At 44.0% G+C, this 19,641-nt stretch overlaps 1 protein-coding gene across 7 annotated transcripts in view; it reads left to right on the top strand.

Moving 5' to 3' along the window:
• The window catches only part of CCDC60 (coiled-coil domain containing 60), a 184,345-nt gene that overhangs the window by 133,570 nt on the left and 31,134 nt on the right, over positions 1-19,641 (top strand). For 3 of the 7 annotated variants that reach the window (XM_077875872.1, XM_077875873.1, XM_077875871.1), the window contains 7 exons: positions 4,824-4,908; positions 7,958-8,029; positions 10,541-10,597; positions 11,272-11,394; positions 13,253-13,384; positions 15,313-15,502; positions 17,312-17,706. In XM_077875872.1, coding sequence (XP_077731998.1) covers positions 4,824-4,908; positions 7,958-8,029; positions 10,541-10,597; positions 11,272-11,394; positions 13,253-13,384; positions 15,313-15,502; positions 17,312-17,392 — 740 coding nt within the window. In that variant the 3' untranslated portion in view covers positions 17,393-17,706. Of the gene's footprint in view, positions 1-4,823; positions 4,909-7,957; positions 8,030-10,540; positions 10,598-11,271; positions 11,395-13,252; positions 13,385-15,312; positions 15,503-17,311; positions 17,740-19,641 lie in introns of those variants that run through there. The other 4 variants (XR_013366625.1, XR_013366624.1, XR_013366623.1 and 1 more) reach the window with 3 other exon arrangements.

Genomic DNA, 19,641 nt, shown 5'->3' on the forward strand with positions numbered 1-19,641 from the left:
TAAGAAGACTTTTATGTACCAGGCACTATTCTAGCCTCTAGCATATACAAACTAATTGTGTGTATATATATACATATATACACAATTTTTTTGCATATAAATTCAATGAATCCTCATAACACTTTTTATGCCTATTTTGTATATGAGAAAATTGGGACACAGGGAGGTTAAATTATTTGCTCAAAGTCACACATCTAGTAAGTGATGAGGTCAGAATTTGAACCCAGGCAATCTGGCCCTTATGTCACACTTAATCTCTATGTTTTAAACAAGTCTCTAGAAAAAGTGGGAAATTAAAGACCAAGAAAGAAACTTGATTTTTCTTAACACTAGCTCATGTCACCCATCTGGTACCTAACCCTCTGGGTACCTGAGTTTGGAGCACTCCCCTTGCCCCAGTCCACATTCTCATTACCTCTCACCCATATGACAGCAACAGTCTCCTAGTCTCTCTTCTTCCTGCTTTGCCCTCACTTGCCCATGTTTCCATGTTTAGCCAGAAGGAAATTTCTGAATTAAAAATCTGAGATAGGGGCACCAGGGTGCCTCAGTCAGTTGAGTGTCCAACTTCTGATTTCAGCTCAGGTCATGATCTCAGGGTCGTGAGATCAAGCCCCATGTTGGGCTCCATGCTAAGTGCAGAATCTGCTTGGGATTCTCGATCTCTCTCTCCTTCTGTCCCTCCCCCTGCTCACACACTCTCCCTAAGTAAGTAAATAAATAAAATTTTCATTTTTTTATTTTATTTTTTAAAAGATTTTATTTATTTATTCATGATAGATAGATATATATATAGAGAGAGAGAGAGGCAGAGACACAGGCAGAAGGAGAAGCAGTCTCCATGCCGGGAGCCTGACGTGGGACTCGATCCCGGGATTCCAGGATTGCGCCCTAGACCAACGGCAGGTGCCAAACCGCTGAGCCACCCAGGGGTCCCCTAAATAAAATTAAAAAAAAAAAGATATAGTGCTCCCCAGCTTAACATCTTTCAAGACTCTCCATTGCCTCTAAGACATTGCATTTGATCTTGTCCCAGGCTGTTATAATAGGCTCAGCTCTTACCACTTCACACCTTCTACCAGGCACTCCAACCTCACCAAAATGTTTTCTTCTTAAACAATGCAAATTCTTTCATGTCATCCTCTCTCTGTAGTGCCTTTTCACCTTTGGCCCTTTAGTCTGGTGGAATGCTACTCAACCTTCAAGGTCCCGCTTAAATATTCCCTCCACTGTGAAGTCTTCCCTGATGCTCCTGGGTTGCCTCCCCTCAATTCTCTTAGTACTTTATATTTGCTTTTATTGAGCACTTTCTTTTAATTTGCAACTGTATATTATTGTATCAGGTAGGAATTCCTTTTGGCTGGATACAAAGATCTGAAAAGTAGTAGCTTAAAACAGATAAAAGTTTATTTTTCTTACAGATTAAAAAAGACCAGTCCACGGCTGGTATGGCTCCCAAAGGTCATCAGGAACCCTACTTCCAAAAAAAAAAAAAAAAAAAAAAAAGGAACCCTACTTCCTTCTGTCTTTCTTCGCCACCACACTCAGCATCATTTTATGATCAAAATGGCTGGAATGCCAGTCATCACAGCCACATGCTAGGCTGGAAGCAGAAGGAAGTAGGTGAAGTGGAAAAGTACTCACTCCCAGCTGAATGGAAGCAGTCTTCTCAGAAGCTCCATAAACATTTCTACTAAACTCTCATCGCCCAGAGTTTTATCCAAGGGGCACACTTAGCTCCAAAGATGTTGGACAATGGTCTAGTTAATGCTTACCTTTACACACACACAAAAGTACAAACACACAGACAAATGCACACACACATACATGCACATATTTCCATTACTAAGGAAGATAGAGGAAAGGAACATGAACTTGCTACTAGTGTGGAACAATAATGTCTTATTCACCCTCAGCCCAGCACACAGTGGGTGCACAACAATGACTAAGAAATACATTTTTACCAGAGTCCTATGTCCCAGAGAGAAAGTAGAAAGGCTTTTCTACTTCCACCTCCTCATCTTTCCCCTCTATTTATCCCTTAACCTCCATCCCATTTGTCATAGCCTTGACAAAAGTAGATTAATTTCCCAGACTTACACTGCCTTCTAAAACCTCCTCAAATTTATTCTGAATTCATGAATCCTATTCTGAGAGACATACAATTTGACCAAGGTCTAATTTCCAGGATAGCTGCATAATGAAGTCTTTGTGGAGGCAAATCACTGGGGACAGCAGGTTATGGCCTCTCCGTAGACTGATTCCCTCCCCAAATCAATGGCAAGGGGATCCATAAGAAACCAAAGCCCAGGCCATTTCTCCTGCCAGTCTTGAAGTTCCCAGTCTTGAAGCTGTTAGAGGAGAAACTCATTTCAACAGCAACTCAAAAAGATGGCGGCTAATGTTCCCCCACAACCCAACCCTATACAACAAAAAGACCTCCTCTTTTTCCCCGAAACAGAAGAAATGAATTTAGTCACTAAGGAGTGAGATTTGTAGACAAGCTGTGGATAGGAAATGGAGGAAGTAAGTCAGAACTTTTTTCTTCAGTGTATGATTTGGCATTTGAAAACACAGTATGCCATTGTCTGTAAACAATGGATAATGTCATCCCCATAGCTCTGAGAACTGAGGACCAAGCAGGTTCCTCTGAGTGTGGGCCTCCATCACAGTGCCCTATTCCTAGGAAAATCCTATTTTGTATATCTGCACCCCTTGCAAACAAGTGTCTGCTCCCAGATAGCCTTGAGTAGATGTGGACCTCCTGAGTCCCCAGGCTTTATCCTAGTTCATGTGTATCCAACCTCAGCTATGTGATGGATGGAGCTTGATATTGGTGAGCACCATACCTGACCACAGGCATTATTGGCGAATAAAAAAAAAATCTTTGGTGCATTAGGTGAGTGTGGAGCCTTCTTCTTGATTCTCTAGGAAAGCTGCCCAATATGCCAGGTCACCAGAGTCTTAGTGGATGGATACCACCACTTGCTAGTATCCACCCACCTCTAGGCTGGCTTGCATATGGGGGAGAGCAGGAATAGGGGAGGAGTCAGATTTTGCTCCTTGGTTCCCAGGAGATGGGAAGAAAGCAGAGGAACCAGCCCCAGCCAGCTCCCCTTACTAATAGGCTTCTAGACACTCCACAAGGATTCTGGGAGGTGGGCATCATAAGAGAACAATGAAGATCAGATTTGGGTCAAATGGAATCATGCCCACAAATTAGTAGGAAGATACATTACTTGGGAATGATGAAGATAGAGTGGGAAAATGGCTGAATGTTGGTGTTCATCACAGCCTAGATGGCTCCAAGATCATTAAGGGACAGTGCCCTTGTCCCAGTACCCAGTGACTGAATTCATAAACAAGGCTGGATACAAATGGCTGTAGAAAGCACTGGGCTTCACTCCTGCAGGTATAGCTTTTGAGACTAGCACTTGCATTGACTACAGGTACCTACTGAAAAGTGGAAAGTGTCCCCACTGGTACTGTCCTCCTTCACTGATGCCCCAAATCCAGCTCAAGTTCTCCCAAATACTTCCTCCCACTTTTTTTTTTTTTGCTCCTTAGCCATGCCATTCACTTATTTATTCAGCAAATGTTGATTGGGACTGTTCTATGACAAGCATGGTGCCAGGTACTTGCAAATCTGTATCCATATAAGACATGTAGGACTTCCATTGTCCTACTTTTCTCAAAGAATATAGCTGATTCTCAGTAGATTTCATTTTCCAAATTGAGTCAGTGTATTAGTTTCCTGGGGCTTCCGTAATGAAGTACCATGAACTAGACAGCTGAAAACAATGGACTGTATTGCCTCACACAGTTCTAGAGGCTGGAATCCAAAATCAAGGTGTTGCAGGGCTGCACTTCCTCTGGAGCCTGTAGCGGGGAATCCTTCTTCACCTCTTCTAGCTTCTGGTCATAGCTGGGCAACCCTGGGCACTTGACTCTAGACGCACGATCAATCCATCTGCCTCCATTATCACAGGTCATCTTCTCCCTGAGTGTCTCCGCTTGGATTAAGGCCCCACTTCACTCCATGAGGACCTCATCTTAACTTAAATAACCGCACCTGTGACATCTCTATTTCCAAACAAGAATGTGAATAATTCACAATCTGAGGTACTGGGGGATTAGGACATCAACACATCTTTTGAGAAGACACACTTCAATTCGTAATAGGTACACAGACGTATTTCTATACCATGTAAAAAGCAACAACGTTTAGTATGCAGGTAAAAGGTGCAATGAGGAGTGGCGAGAGCAATGGGGGAGGTGGAGCGTGTGTGCCTGCCCAAAGGCCACTGTCTGCATGCAGTAAGAATGAGCCCCATCCCAGAGCCTCGTCCAGGAAAGCAGGAGGTCTGAGTTTTTACACAAAACCTTCCAGTTGTAAAAGGTTAGCATCTACATCAAATCAAACAAAATCTGTGTGAGCTGGATTCAGCTTGTGGTTCACCAGTTTGGAACTTCAGGTCCATGGGATCAGGGAGGGTTTCTTGAACACGATGGTTGCTTCTCAGAATTGGAAACAATACTTTGGCTACACTAGAGTTTAAGGTCGGGGAAGGAAGTGAGATGAGACAGGAGAGAAAAGGAGAAGCTAGATCCTGCAAAGTCTTAGAGGCCACATGGAGGAATGTAGATGCTGTCCAAAGGGAAAATGATGAGTCATCAGTTTTAAGCAGGGAGATGTGCAACTTGCCAAACACTATGGGCTGCCTACACCCTCATCTATCCCTCTCCAGCTCCCTACACACAGAAGCAGAGGGGATGTCAGCCCCGCCTGCCCTCTGGACAATGACCTCTCATGTTCCCCTCAGATTTGCAGAAGCTCCTGGAGATGGTTCGGGAAGATGCCCAGAGGACAGTCACGTTGGAAAATAGGATGCAAAAGAAAGCATCCAGGTACCTTCTCTTGGCCCCTGGGACAAATAAAGGAATTCAGAATAATAGTTATAACATTAGCCAAGGCAGTTCCAAATTATTGAGCATTTTCTCTGTGACAAACACTTGTTCACATGTATCATCACCTCCCTGGGTTCTTACAACAACCCTTTAAGGAAGGCACTAGTATCTTTATTTTACAAAGGAGAAAATGAGGCTCAGAGAGGCTAAGTAACTTGTTCAAGGTCACCTAGCTAATGAATGGGAAGGGCACAACTTGAATGCAGAGCCTTCTAATTCCAAAAAGCATCCTCTTAATTATTATGTTGCACTGCTTCCTAGGAATTACAAGGTTATTTGTCCACTCTTTTACTGAATATTTATGAATATGAATGGATTAGGTACTAATTATTGCAAGAAGCATTAAAAGAGGAAAGCTCAGACCTAAGAAGGTGAATAATAGGAGAATCTGATCTAGTCTGGGATGGCAGTGGGTGAGGTGGGGTGGAGGGGGATCAGAGAAGTTTCCTCCAAGGAAGAGACTGTAAGAGATTGTGGATGAGGCAAGAAAGAGCCACGCAGCCAAAGTTGAGGGCAGGCGAACATTTCAGGCAGCAAATGTGCAAACACGTTCAGAAGGGACCATGGCACCTTCAAGAAACTGAAATGAAGCCAGAATGGGATGGAGAGAGGCGTAAGTCTGTCTGGGGACCTTGAAGACCACCTCAAGGATTCTGGTTTCCTTCTTAAGAACAACAAAGATCCTCAGAAGTGTCAAGCCATCAATGAAGATGATCAGCTCATAGCGTCAGACTTGAACCTGAAGTATCTTCCCTCTGGTGGGAAGCCTGGTCCGCAGGACTTCTGACCTCGAAAAACCTCAGAGACCATGCAGGCTAGAGCTGGAGTTTCTTTCCCAAGTATGGATCCCTCTGAGTAAGCAAATTACTTTTTGAAAATAAATGATGCACTGGAAGAGGTTCTTCATTGCTTTCAGCCTACTGGGATGCTGGCTATGACTTATTGGTTATTGTTATTACCATAATTACAGTTCACCAAGCACTTGCACGTGCATCACACCCACCACTGCTTGCTAATGATGAGTTTGTTTTGTTGCTGCCTCAACTTGCATCAGGGTTCGGAGGGTGGCCCTTGGAGGCATCCAGAGATAATGTTGGCCTTCAAGGCTCTGGCTGCTGTTTCTGATTTACCAGCATCAGAGACAGATGCTAATAATGAAGCATCAGCTCTATGAGTCTCCCTCCTTGGTAAGAACTCACAGCATGAACACTGATGTTGAAGTCAGACTGGCACACATTCAAAACCTAGAAGAATCTGACTTAGCCTTTCTCTGAGCCTCAGTTTTCACGTCTATAATATGAGATTGTGTGCACTGCCCTTGGAACCAAGTAGGCTAGGGCCGATCTCCATCCCCATCATTTAATTGCCTTGTGATGTTGATTGAGAAAGTTGCTTCACCACTCTGAGTATGATTCCCATTGTGTAAAATGAGGCTTATTAACAACCTATCCCAAAGGGTTGTAGTGAGAATTAAATAATATTAGTTTTGTAAAGTATTATTATTGTTGTAGAAATAATCTATTTCAATAAGTCATTTTAAGAATTTAGGTGAAATAATGCATTTAACATATTAGCATGTGCCAGGCATATTACAAGCACTCAATACATGGCAGCCATGGTTGTGGTGGTGGTGGTGGTGGTGGTACTTTTATTTCACACATAGCATCCCACGGAATCCTCACAGCACATTTTTGAAGCAGGTTTTTTTTAACAACTTCTCATTACCAACGCCTCACGAACATGAATGGAGAAGGAGGATGTGTGACTTGCATATGGTCCTCAAAAGACAAAACCACATGAGAACACAAAACTCATCACATGGCCTTTGCATTCACTTCAGTGATTACAATAACCATGGTGACAGAGCAAGAACCTGTTGAAATTTCCCATGCTCCTCAATTCCTCTGGGAGAAAAATCTCCCTAATCTCTTCCAGAGGCAGCAGATAACAGAGGCTTCTCTGTAGAGCTGCAAAGAGACAGTGAAGAAAAGCTGCACATTTTCTTCTGCCAACTTCATTTTAGAATCTGGATTCCTTTTTCAGTGCAGGTCCCAAATCTGTTCCCATCAGGGCTGACATAGAAATCTTGGGCTTTCATAACCCTTAAAAGTCAACTGGACCAGCTCCAGCCTCAAGGCCAGACTGCTCTCTAGTCATCTTAGTCTGTTTGGGCTGCTGTAACAAAAATACCATGGAATATGTGGCTTACAAACAACAGATACTTATTTCTCACAGTTTTGGAGGTTGAGGAGTCCAAAATCAAGGTTCTAGCAGATTCGGTGTCCAGTGAGGGCCTTCCCCATAGATGATTGTCTTCTCACTGTAACCTTGCAAAGGGGAAGGGAATTCCCTGGACTTTCTTTTATAAGAGACTAATCCCAATCATGAGAGCTCTGACCTCATGAGCTTATCACCTCCCAAAGCCTTCAGCTCCTAATACCTTCACCTTGGGGATTAGGGTTTCAACATGTGAATTTGGAGGGATGCAAACACTCAGACCATAACATCACCCAGAAAGATTATCTTTCTTAAAATCTTCTAACAGTATTTTTTAAATGTCTCTGAGGAGCAGAATTAGCTGAGATGCTTGTTAAAAATACAAATTTTTAGTCTTCATCCCAGACCCACTGAATCAGGATCTCCAGAAGAAACTGTATTTTTAAACAAGCACTTCAAGCTGAGAAATTCTACGGTTTCAAAATGTGCTCTCTGCACACCTGTATTAGAAGTGTGTGTGTGTGTGTGTGTGTGTGTGTGTGATTGTAAATGCAGCTTCCGGGGCTTTACTCAGGGTCTGATGTATCCAAATCCCTGAGGTTATGGTCCAGGAATTTGTATTAGTAGCAATCTCTCCAGATGATTCCCATGCCCAGTAAAATGTCAGGATCCTTGCTGTAGAAAGAGAATTCTCCATCCTTCCACCGATACTTTCTGGCTTAGGGGCACCATATATTCTGTGCCTTATTAAGAGACTCATCTTGCTTTGCAGTATCTTGCCAATGATCAGACAAAACAAGAGCGATTCCACCAATAAAGACATACAGACCACCCACAAATCAAGGTAGGCGGGCACCTCACAGTTACAGGGACCGTTAAAGAGATGTCCCTTACCAGACCATGGTAAGTGGGGCAGGTAGTGGGGTACTTTTTCCTTCTTGACTAGAAATAAGTCCCTTAATTTCTGGGGCTGAGGGTGAGTATCCAGGTGTCTTTCTCCTAACTCAAACTGTATAAAGGTAAAATCTTCCAGTCATGGAGAGCTATGAAGCAGAGAGGGTTATGTTACAAGACCACCCTTTCTCTCTTTATTTGGATGATTTATAATGAGGGAGGGGAGGTCCACCCCATTCGTTACTTATCCTGAGTATACTTATCAGTCCCTCCATGTGCCAGGATCTGTGCTAGGTTTGGAGGGATTCAACAGCAAAGAGGCCATACACAGTCTGCCCTCAGGGATCTCACAATCTGGACTGGGGTCATAACATTTTTTTGTGTTACAGATCCTTCCAGAAAAATGCTTTTAAATGCTTACTGTAAATTATAAAGGTTTGCAAAGAAATCTATTGTACTGTAGATTACGATATTACAACCAAATTTGGGATATAGTCATCTATGAGCTGCTATAGCAATGAATTATATAATAAGACTTAGCAGCAGATCTAATAACTACTGTAATTTTAGATTAGTGTTGAGTGTAAATGATCTTTCAAAGTAGCTTCCATGATTGTAATCACCCAGGAATTTGTATTGTACAAATACATGGGATTTCCATTTCTGCTACAGGCTAGTTGAAATATGTAGGCTAGTTGAAAGATGTAACCTTTCTTCTATCTGCTTTCATGGACTCCTTGAACCCTGCCCATGGTTAAGAATTACTGGCCTAATGAGAGAGCCATGCATTTATTAATCCCACAAAGTTAGCCAAATAATCATGACCATGGGAAGTGTTCTGAGGGAAAAGTAAGGAGGACTGGGTAAATGTTGAGCACCAGAGACTTAAGACTGAGTTTGAGCTAACATCCTGAAGAAAAGAAGACTTAGCTAGCCTATGGTGCAGATAGGTGGGGATAGGTGGGAATAGTGTTCCAAGCCAAAGGAATAGCATGTGCAAAGGGCCTGAGATAGGAGGAAGCTTAGGGGCATTGAGCAGAAATAAGTATGGCTGAAATTCTAGGAGAGCCCAGGAAAAGTGAGACAGAGACAGGGAAAGGGTCTTTGTTGTTTATTCCTATTTGTTCTTTTATCACATCTCCTCCCTGAGTCACACTGTCAGTGCTAGACGACAGTCATCTACAGGAGGAAGGTCAAAGCCAATATACTCATCCAAAGAATTCATCTGCAGGGGTTGGGGCAGTTGGTTGGAATCCAAATTCAAGGACCTCTGGGTACTATTCCTGGCCTGCATCCCAGAGAGATGGGATAACGGCTCAATCCATCAACTACCAGAGCTAAGACTTCTAGATCCAGTCCTCTGAACCCCTGGAGAAAGCAGCAAAGGTCAGGACCTTTCCTATGGAAAGGAGTCTGGGAAGTGGCCAGCCTACCTAAAGAAATTCTAGGTGCTACAGAGCCAGAAGGGAAGGGTCAGCTGCACATTACAGAGATAAGAAAAACAGACTTATCCTTTCTAGAACCACACAGAGAAGGCAGTCAAATAAGTTTTCCAAGCATTTGGTAAAAAGAAAGGGAGACAGCAAGAGAGAAGGTGCGAGACACTGGCACTGAAGAACCTGGGAGAAGGTACAGGGGAGGGATGGGCATGAGCAAAGGAGCTTCACCCCCTTCCAGGATCTCTGACCAGGCAGAGCCACAGGAGGGAGTGGCCACTCAAGGAAGTCAATCAGCCCACACCTAGAAAGGGCTCAATGTCATGAAGAGTTGACTGATCACAGATGAGGACATTAATGATCCAGAGCCGAGGTGCTTGCCCAGAGACTGGGAGGTGGTGGTGCCAGGTTTGGGCTCTGGAGTCAGCTCTGTCTGCCTCCAAAGTAAAGCGAAGTGAGTTGTCAGCTCAGGGTCCAGTTTAGAAAAGGGAATCCTTGAATGAAGAAGTAGTCTGGGGTTGGGAACATCAACACCATGATCAGAAGGACTTGACCATCCCTTCACCAGATCTGCACTCAGCCGCAGGGTTGCATGCTAATTGGTATAGAGAGGAAAATGGAAGGGCTCCCAAGTGAACTTGCCCTCTAGAGGGAAAGTTCGATTGTGTACAAATGAAACTGGGATCCAGCAAATATGTCATCCTGACAATATACAGAGACAGAAGGTCAAAGTCAGACTAGAAGAGTCAGAGCTGGCAGAAATTGCTGTAGACCATAAGGTGGTTGGATTTGAGCAGGTGGAGAAGAAACAAGAAAGACCCTCCAGGCAGGGGATATGGGTAAGAAGCAAGGGCAAAGAAGTGGGGAAAATATGCACTCAGTTCTACGACAGGTCCCTTGATTGAGCCACCTCCCTTCTCTGAATCCTGGAGGCTAACTGGTGTCATGGGAGCCCCCAAAGAACCCTCTTTATGAAAAGTAGGCTACAGGCAACCTGAAATCATCCCTTCATGTTTCATTGACAGATCCAGCAGTACAAGTGGAGAAAGCCACACTCAAATCATCCAGAAGAAGTCTAAAAGGTAGGCCAGATGGGCAAGAGAACAAGCTGGGCAAAGGCACTGTGGCAACCACATCATCTGTCTTCCCAGAGGTGTGGAAAGAACCCAATGCAGACTAGACCCCCTGAAGCCATACACAATGCTTAAAGACAAGGGATACCCAGGGCAAGGGGCTCACAGGCAAGATGCCAATGCAGACAATGGCAACAAATTCCTCTCTGTGCCAGGCACTGGGTGAAGGATTTCATATTCATTATCTTGCTTATTCCCCAAAACCAATTCTATGAAGTGGGAGCATTATCCCATTATATGGAGGAGCAAAGTGAGACCTGGCCAGGTGAGCTGTCTTGCCCGAGGCCACACAGCTAAGAAATGGTGGTACAGGAGTTTGAACCTGGGTTTCCCAGCTCCTGATTGCATTTGATCTCACTCTCCTTAACATTTGCTGGGCTCAAGTGACCAGATGTCTCCCTGTGGCCTTGTTTAATAAAGCCTGAACCACTAGCCTGAATTGTTGGGAAGACCTATCCTTCCTACATCCAGGGAAATGCTGAGAGAAAATCCAGGTGGGAGTAGGGAACCCAGGGTGGTGCAGAGAATCTCCATGGCAGAGCACCTTGGGGCCCAAGGAATCCAGCCTCATGGGTCTGATCCTGGGGCTTTGTCCCCTAAACTCTTCATATCTGTGTCTACAGCTGCACCAACCATGATATCATCCAGTGCAAGAGTGGCGTATGCAGCACCATGAGGGCCAAGTTTTATGGTGTGGCCCAGGAGGCTGGCTTCTGTCTTCAAGATAAGATGGAAATCCTCATGAAGTAAGGGCACACAAACATCCATTCACCCAAAGGACATTCATCTAGTACCCACCATGAGCCCACTGATGCCAGGTGCTGGGGCTTAGCAGGGAATAGGGACACATTCCCTGCTCTTGGAGAGATTACAGTTTCCTGGGAAATATGGGCAGAAACAAATAGCTAAATTGATAACAAATGTAGATTGCCATACAGGAAGATAACAGGGTGCCATGAGAGAAATCATGAGGACCTAATTTAGGCTGGGTAATCCAGGGGGACTTCTCTAAGGAGGTGACTTTAGACTGAGCTTTGACAGGTGAGGAATTGTTGGTGATCTAAGACAGTGGAAGGACATTTCAGGCAGCAGGAAAAGTATACACAGCCATGAATGCCCCACTTCAGACTTGGAACTTGATTTTAAGAGCATTGGTGGGCTACTGGAAGATTTTCTTTCCTACTCTGATACCCAATAAGTGTTTCCCTTCCCAGCCTGCCCCTTGACTGTGGTGACCATTCACCCCAGTGAAATTCATCTATTCCACTCAACGAAGGTTATACTTGTGACACTTTGGTCTCTCATTCTGGGAGCATCGAGGGGTTAGCTGCTCTGACTGCTCACTGGGAGATGACTTGCCCTCACCTTCTGGGAGCCCCCATCTGATGAGTGAGACAGACAAATAAACAGGCAGTTACCACACAGATGATGAGGGTCAACATGGGAATGAGCCTGGGGCTAAGGGAACACATGAAAATGATGTCTTACCTAGCCTGAGACAGCAATCAGAAAGATCTTCCTGGAGGAAACAACATTTTCAGTTCAATAAAAAATCGGTAAAAAAAAAAAAAATCGGTGAGATTTTTACTATATACAAGCCAGGGCTCTTACCATGTGTAAGAGCTTTGTATTTATCATTTAACCCTCACAAAAATCCTATGAAGCAGATGCTGTTATTAGACCCATCTTATAGATAAGAAAAGTGGGCTCAGAGATGTCTCTTGTCAAAGGTCACCCAGTGGTTAAGTAGTAAAGGTGGAATTTGAACCTGGAGAGTTGCATAAGAAGAGGCAAGAAGGGACAGGAGTTCCAGTGGAAAACAACAGCAAAGTCTTAGAGGCCAGAAGGGGTACAGGGCACCAGGAGCTGCCAGTAGTCAGGTGTGGTTGGGGCTTATGCTGCTTTCATGGTAATTAGAGAGACAGAGACAAGATCATAAAAGGTCTTGCTAGCCCAGCTGTGGAGGTTGAACTTTACCTCAGAACTTTGTTCAGAGCCAAAGTATAAAATGCCAAGCTGGAAAATGCTGTAGAGGCTGAATAATCCAGAGCCTTGGAGAGCAGGTTACTCAAGGAACTTTATTCCAAATAAAATGGAAAGCCATTGAAAGTTGTATACAGGTGAGTGACACGGTTATGTTTATAGTTTAAAGACTCCTTAAGAGAGCTAGGACATATGCTCAAAATGATAAGGGGAGTGGGGAAAAGAGGAATCAACTTGAGTTAAACACCTACTGTGCATCTGGCATTAAGCCCAGTACTTTGCACACATTGTATCATTTAATCCTCACCCCTAAGCACCAGAACCATTATTACCCTCTATTTTCCAGTTAGAAAACTGTGTAAATACAATCAAAAGTAGTAGGTAGAGAAAGAAGGCTGATAAAAAGTGACTGGATTTAGCAAGAAGGGAGCATTTCAGGACCTTGGAGAGAGTTGTGTCACCTTGGGGCCTGAGCCACATTGTAAATTGAAGAGTGTCTGAGAAGGCTGAGGATTTCATGAAGAAAAGGGTATTTAAGTCAGATCTCAAAGGGCAACCCGGATGGGTAAAGAAGACGGGGGTCTGATCTCTTTCCTCTTTTTCATACAATGTGTGATGTAGGCGCCAAGAAGAGAGAGTTCTCCAGAAGTTCCATTCTTTCAACATTGTCTCGAATTTTGAAAAGGATATAGCAAAAATGAGACATCAAGCCTCCATGATAAAAGGGGATGCAGAAGAAATTGCAGACCACTGGTAAAGATCCTAAGAGCCAGATAAGATGGTCCTCGACATGGGTGGAGGGGGAACGGGCTGTTATTTAAAAAAATCACATTTGATCCCATTATCCTTCAAGACTGTTAATGGCCACCAGCAGCAACCCCCCCCCCCCCACAAAAGGCAGTCGGGCAAGAACCCCTCAGTTCCTGATTTACAGAAAATCCAACAACTGTATGCTCCATATTTATCTTCTGTTTGATTCAGACTTGCAAATAAGGACTAATATGTCAGCCCTTTGGGAGAGGCAGATGAGGCAAACCACCTAAACATTTCGACAAATTGTGAGGTCTCTGGGTCAATCCCTATATTCCCCCCAAATAATCTGACCCCTTAGGATATAAAACCAGGCAAGCATGTCCTAGGAACACTGTGCCCTGGTATGGGGGTGATAGTATAGGTACAAAGCAACATGAATTGAGCAATTCCTGGGTGGTAGACACTACCTTAAGAAATTTTCCTGGGGCAGCCAGGGTGGCTCAGCAGTTTAGCACCACCTTCAGCCCAGGGCCTGATCCTGGAGACCCAGGATCGAGTCCCACATCAGGCTCCCTGCGTGGAGCTTGCTTCTCCTTCTTCCTGTGTCTCTGCCTCTCTCTGTGTGTGTCTCTCATGAATAAATAAAATTTTAGAAAAAAAATAAATTTTCCTAAATTATCTATTTTATTTCCCACAAAAATCCTGAAAGTTACATAGTAATCTCTGCTTTGTAAATAAGGAAACCTCAAGATTTAAACCCAGATTTAAACCCTTGTCTAACCCCAGTTGCTATGCTCATCTGCAATATAGAATTTGGAGTCTGCCATGAACCCCATCATGGCAGGGTGAGTAAATCAAGATCTAAGAGTAAGATGAGAAAGCCTAAAAATGTACCCAGAATCCCTTCATGATTTTAATAATGTGGAATGGGAGCTTACAAGAGACACAAATAAATATACACCACAAAATATAAAATACAAAGCTGTGCACATAGCCCAAAATTAGATGGTCAATTTCTTTTTTTTTTTTAAGATTTATTTATTCATGAGAGACACAGAGAGAGAGAGAGGCAGAGACATAGATGGAGAGAGAAGCAGGCTCCTTGCAAGGAGCCTAATGCAGGACTCGATCCTAGGACCCAGGATCACACCCTGATCCAAAGGCAGATGCTCAATCACTGAGCCATTCAGGCATCCCTGAATGATCAATTTCTTCATATTTCTCTACAATTGATTCATCTACATCGGGGGGAGAATCCTTTTTTCTTTTTTAAAGCGATGTCATCCTCTGCCTTACACCCTGGTAACCTGAACCACCTCCAGGTTAGAATCTACCTTCTTGCTACCATCTCAAGAATGGATTACCAAACTACCCTCACACACTGTTGCAGCATTCAGAAAGGTTCTCAAAACTCACTGAAACATACAAAGCTGTGGTCCAAGCTTACTCACTCTCAAGGGCGAATATACACACTTCCCCTTCCTCATCCTCCTCCTTCATCTTGGGCATGAGAGCCCCTTGCATCCTGGTAGGGATTCCACAGATATGTCAGTGTCCTCCCTGGTCTGATTAACTCTCAAAAAAGAAGCTTCAAAAATCTCGGTGCCCCTTCCTTTGTTGTGGCTTTTCACATTGTCTGCTTGATAGAAAAACCAGAAATGCTTTAAAGCATGCCCTTAATTTGTTTTTTAATGAGATGCAGATCACGATCCAGGTTTTTACTACCCCTAAAAAACAAAAGACGTGCCTGACCTGTGAGCCCTTTATACTCAGGATGGAGGCTGCTCTCCCAAATAAAGATGATGCTGCCCTGGAGACATCACATGAGTGGTAGAAAGAGAAAGTGGGGATGTAGGACCTAAGATACTCAGACTCACGCCCTAGCAGCTTCCTAACTGGCCCTCTCTTCTTGGGATTGCGAATTGAAGGTACTTTGATCTACTGTCCAAACTCCCTGAAGATCTGAAGAATTTCCGCCCTGCTAAGAAGATCCTGGCAAAACTGCAGAAGTTTGGAGAAAACCTGGACCTCAGGATTCGGCCCCGTGTCTTCCTGAAGGTGCTACAGGACCTGAAGATCTGGGAGCTGTGCTCTCCAGATATTGCTGTGGCTATCGAGGTAACTACCATGTTCTGTCTGCTTCGCACTATGCCTCTGGTGCCCTTTTTCAGTCAGTCATCTCTCAACATCTAGGCACTGTTTAAAAGCTGCAGACACAATTAAAAAGACATAAGGTCTCTGCCTCCACAGAGCTCATCATCTCGAACAGGCGAGGGATTACTACATGACCTTGGTGGTCCAACTCCAGGGGACATTATATTCTGTGTAAATGGTGCCCCCTGGGGAAACTTGGAGGCTTTGGAGAGACATAAATAAATAGGCAATAAAATAAAATAAATAATGCAATCATAATAAGGAGCATTCTAAATCTCGCCTGTGGAGCATAGACCTCACCTGGGTGCTTTTTAGAAATGCAGAATCTGAGGCTTCAAACCATATCTACCAACTCACAGTCTACATTTAAATGAGGTCCCTGGTGATTTGTATGCACAATAAAGTTTAAGGAGAACTGATTTAAGGTAAATGTAGAGGGGACCTATCTTGACTAGGGCGATTAGGGAAGGTGACTTTTAAGCTGAAACAGAACTTGACTTATGGGAGGGATTCATTGGCAGTCAATGGGTTGAGAAGGAAGCAACCATGGAGGTGCAAGGTGGCAAGGAGATTGAAGAGGTCAGTCTGTGCAGAACTTTGAAATCAAGTGAAGGATTTAGGTCTTTAACTTGAGGCTGCAGGAAAGCCCCTGAATGGCTTTTAATGGTAGTTTATCATCACCACCCACTCTAGATGGTCCTAAGGCACCAAATGGTATCAGCAGATGGGGGAGAGTCACTTCCTTAATTCATCAGATGGCATACATACATTTCTTTTTAAGTCGGCTCCATGCCCAACCTGAAGCCCAATACAAGCATGAGATCGAGACCCGAGCTGAGATCAAGAGTCAGACACTTAATCAACTAAGCTACCCAGGTCCCCCAAATGGGCTTTCAATGTCCCAAGATAAAGATAGGAATCAAATGGTGGAATTCTCAGTCCTCTGGGTATTTTCATGCCAGGCTGGCACTCCCACAAGTTGACCTGGGTGTATATATGTGGGTGCAAGGTCAGGAGTAAGAGAAGACAGATGACCCTGTGGACAAATTCATAGGTCCAGACTGCACTCCCAAAATCCCATGAGGCTCCTTCAGAAAAGAGTGATAGGCTAGTCCAAAACTAACTCAAGAGCAGCTGTCCACTCCCTACTTGCCATTTATGGGGTCCACCTTCCACCTGCCAGCTATGGGGGTATAGAAGAGGCAATCTCCAAGTGAGTAAGAGGAAGGAAGTATGGAGGCTCTGATGTGAGTTCATCACCCTGGCTAGTAAAACTTAGCATGCTCCTCTCCCAGTAAGAACATCACAGAATGTCCAATAGCCTGGATGTGGAGGTGTCTTAATCTAGAACCTGAATGAAACTACATTTTGTGTCTTAAAGCCTTTTCTGGAAGCAAGCTCATAGTTAGCATCAGTGCTCAAAAAGGTCTACAAACAAAAAAAAAATGACTTCTTAAAAAGATACTAAGGATTAGGACAAAAAGAAAAATGCAGACAGCTGGGTTTTTTGCTCTCCACAAATTTCTCTGGGTCAACAGTAACAAAAAGGGGGCTTAAAATTAGTCTGCTGAGCCAGGAAGCTGGAAAGGGGTTCTTTTCTTCAGAGAACCATTCTCATCATGATGCTCTAGGCATTATGAATGCCTGAACAGTTAGAGGCATCCTGCGGCCACCAGCCTTAGTCACATATCTTCCAGGATTTTGGAGGTGGGACAGAAAAGGGAGTCTAGCTTTTAGATCACGTCTGAAGTTGCCACTGCATCTGTCCCACAGTTTGTACGTGAACACATCATCCATATGTCTCAAGAGGATTATATCAACTGGCTGCAGAACCGGATCAATAGCCCTATCTGATCCCAAAGTCTCCGGGCATAGTCTAGAACTGGGTCAACCAGCTGTCCCAGTGGAGGAGAACTAGACTACACTGTATTCCTGCTTCCGGCTTATTGTCGTGGATACTCACTAGGATATATGAGGGTCTGACTTCTGGCAACATTCGAGAGGTAGATACTCCCAGGTGGAAACCCCTCAACCTTACACCACAGCCTCAAATCCCCACTTTCTGTTTCTCATTGGTCCAGCCTGACTCTACCTACTTCCTCTCCAGATGCCTTCACCTTACTCCTCCTCCTCAAATTCTGGTTAATATAATGAAGCTGAGTGTTTGATGTCTGGCTGGGAAAGAGAACTGCTGAATTTGGGTATGGTATTCAGATCCTAATAATAACCATGGTTACTATTTACTGGGTTTTTGTTATATAGGCCCAGTGCTGGGTGAAATCATATGGCTTGATTATATCATTTAATCTCACAATAACTTGGCTTATTAAGTAGGGAATGATGATACTGCCCCCAATTCACACCATTGGAGCTACAGCTTATTTCTAAATATTACATATAGGCTATGGATGGATAGCTGGGTAGGTGGGTAGATGAATGGATGGGTGGGTGAGTAGGTGGATGGATGGATGGATGGATGGATGGATGGATGGATGGATGGATGACACATTCCCCAACAAGGCAAATGGTGTACAAGAAAATCTCAGTCTTATCAGTCCTCGTATATTTTCTGGTGGTCTTGGTTGCACAAGGAAGCTTAACTTCCTGTCAACTCAAAATGTGTATGGACTCACTGCCTTTTACCTCTTTTCTCATTTTAGTTTTATGCTTACCCACATTCTCTCTAAGTTGTAGAACAGATAGTCATTTTAACTCTCACTGAGGGACAGCTGAATTAATGATGAAACAACTGGACTCCATTTGCTCCAATTCCCAGATTATCAGAGTACTCATATAGGCTGGCCTCCACATCTCTTCATGATAATCCAGAAGGGAGGGAGGAGAGCTAAACTGGCACTACTTGTCAGTCTAAGCAACAGCTTACTCTTCCATTCACCTAGTCAAGTCATTTACTCACGCATTCAATGACTGTTTATTGAGAGCCCAGTATGCATCAACCAAGTTCTAGGTTCTGAAGATATAGCAATGACTAAAGCAGATAAGGTCCCTGGGCAGAGGGACGGCACAGCATCACATGTCTCTTCACACTAACATCCTTTGTTTAGCATGGTACCTCAACAAGCCATCGAGGTGCAAAGGGGAGCTACTGCCTATAAGAAGTCTGCAAAGTTAAGAGACCCCACACCTCTTCGTATTAAATAGGAATTTGGGTGAGGGGGAGGTGAGCAGAAAGGAGGAGGTCCAAGAGAGAAAAAAAAGAGGAAGAAAGAAAGGGGGCTGAATAACAGAGTGAGAAGGAAACTTGGGGAAAAATCAACCAGTGGTTCCCAAGGTGGGGGGCTGGCTACAGGATCTCCTAGAACTATAAGCCAAACCAACCCCTCCACTACATCGCCTTAGATTGTCAGTAATTTCTGTCATATACTCACGTGTCCTCTGTGAGTGATGTTTTGAGGAAACAGGAAAAGAAGCTATGTTCTACATCTGGGTCTGTCTGGGGGCAAAGAAAGGGCTTAAGGGACTCAGCATTGAACACAATAAAGAATTGGAGCAGGAAGTCCAGTCCAAGACAGACTACTCTTCCACAAGCTCTCTAGATTTATAGAAATCTTGAATGCACATTTGGCTTCCCACTAGAAAGGGGATGGGACTCTGCCAAATTGACAGATATCTCATACATCTCTCAAATGTCAGGTGACATTTAATTACACTACAGCATCAGCGCAATGGTGTCAAAGCAGGTACAAGAACATCCCAGGGGACATCGGGCTAGAGGTGACAGGAGGGGGTGGGTCTCAACTCAGATTTGAGGTGTCAGGAAAGGTTTTCTAGGGAGGGTGATGACAGCTGTAAGAGGAGTAGGAGCCAGAGAAAGGTAAGCCAGACAAGGAGGAAGGGAAGAATGCTCCAGGTACAGAGAAGAGCATGTACAATGGCCTAGAGGCAAAAAGAAACTTGATGTCATTTGAGGAACTAAAATAACAAAGTCTGGCTAAACTATAAGATCAGGTTAGCAGGACAGGGAAATGGAGGAGAGAGGTAGAGACACATCTGGAGATGCTTTCTAAGGCCATGTTATAAGGTTAGGACCAACTTATTGGCAATAGGGAGCCATGGATGGATTCTGAGCAGGGGAATAATTA

This window comes from Canis aureus, chromosome 27 (assembly GCF_053574225.1).
Source record: "Canis aureus isolate CA01 chromosome 27, VMU_Caureus_v.1.0, whole genome shotgun sequence".
NCBI lineage: Eukaryota > Metazoa > Chordata > Mammalia > Carnivora > Canidae > Canis > Canis aureus.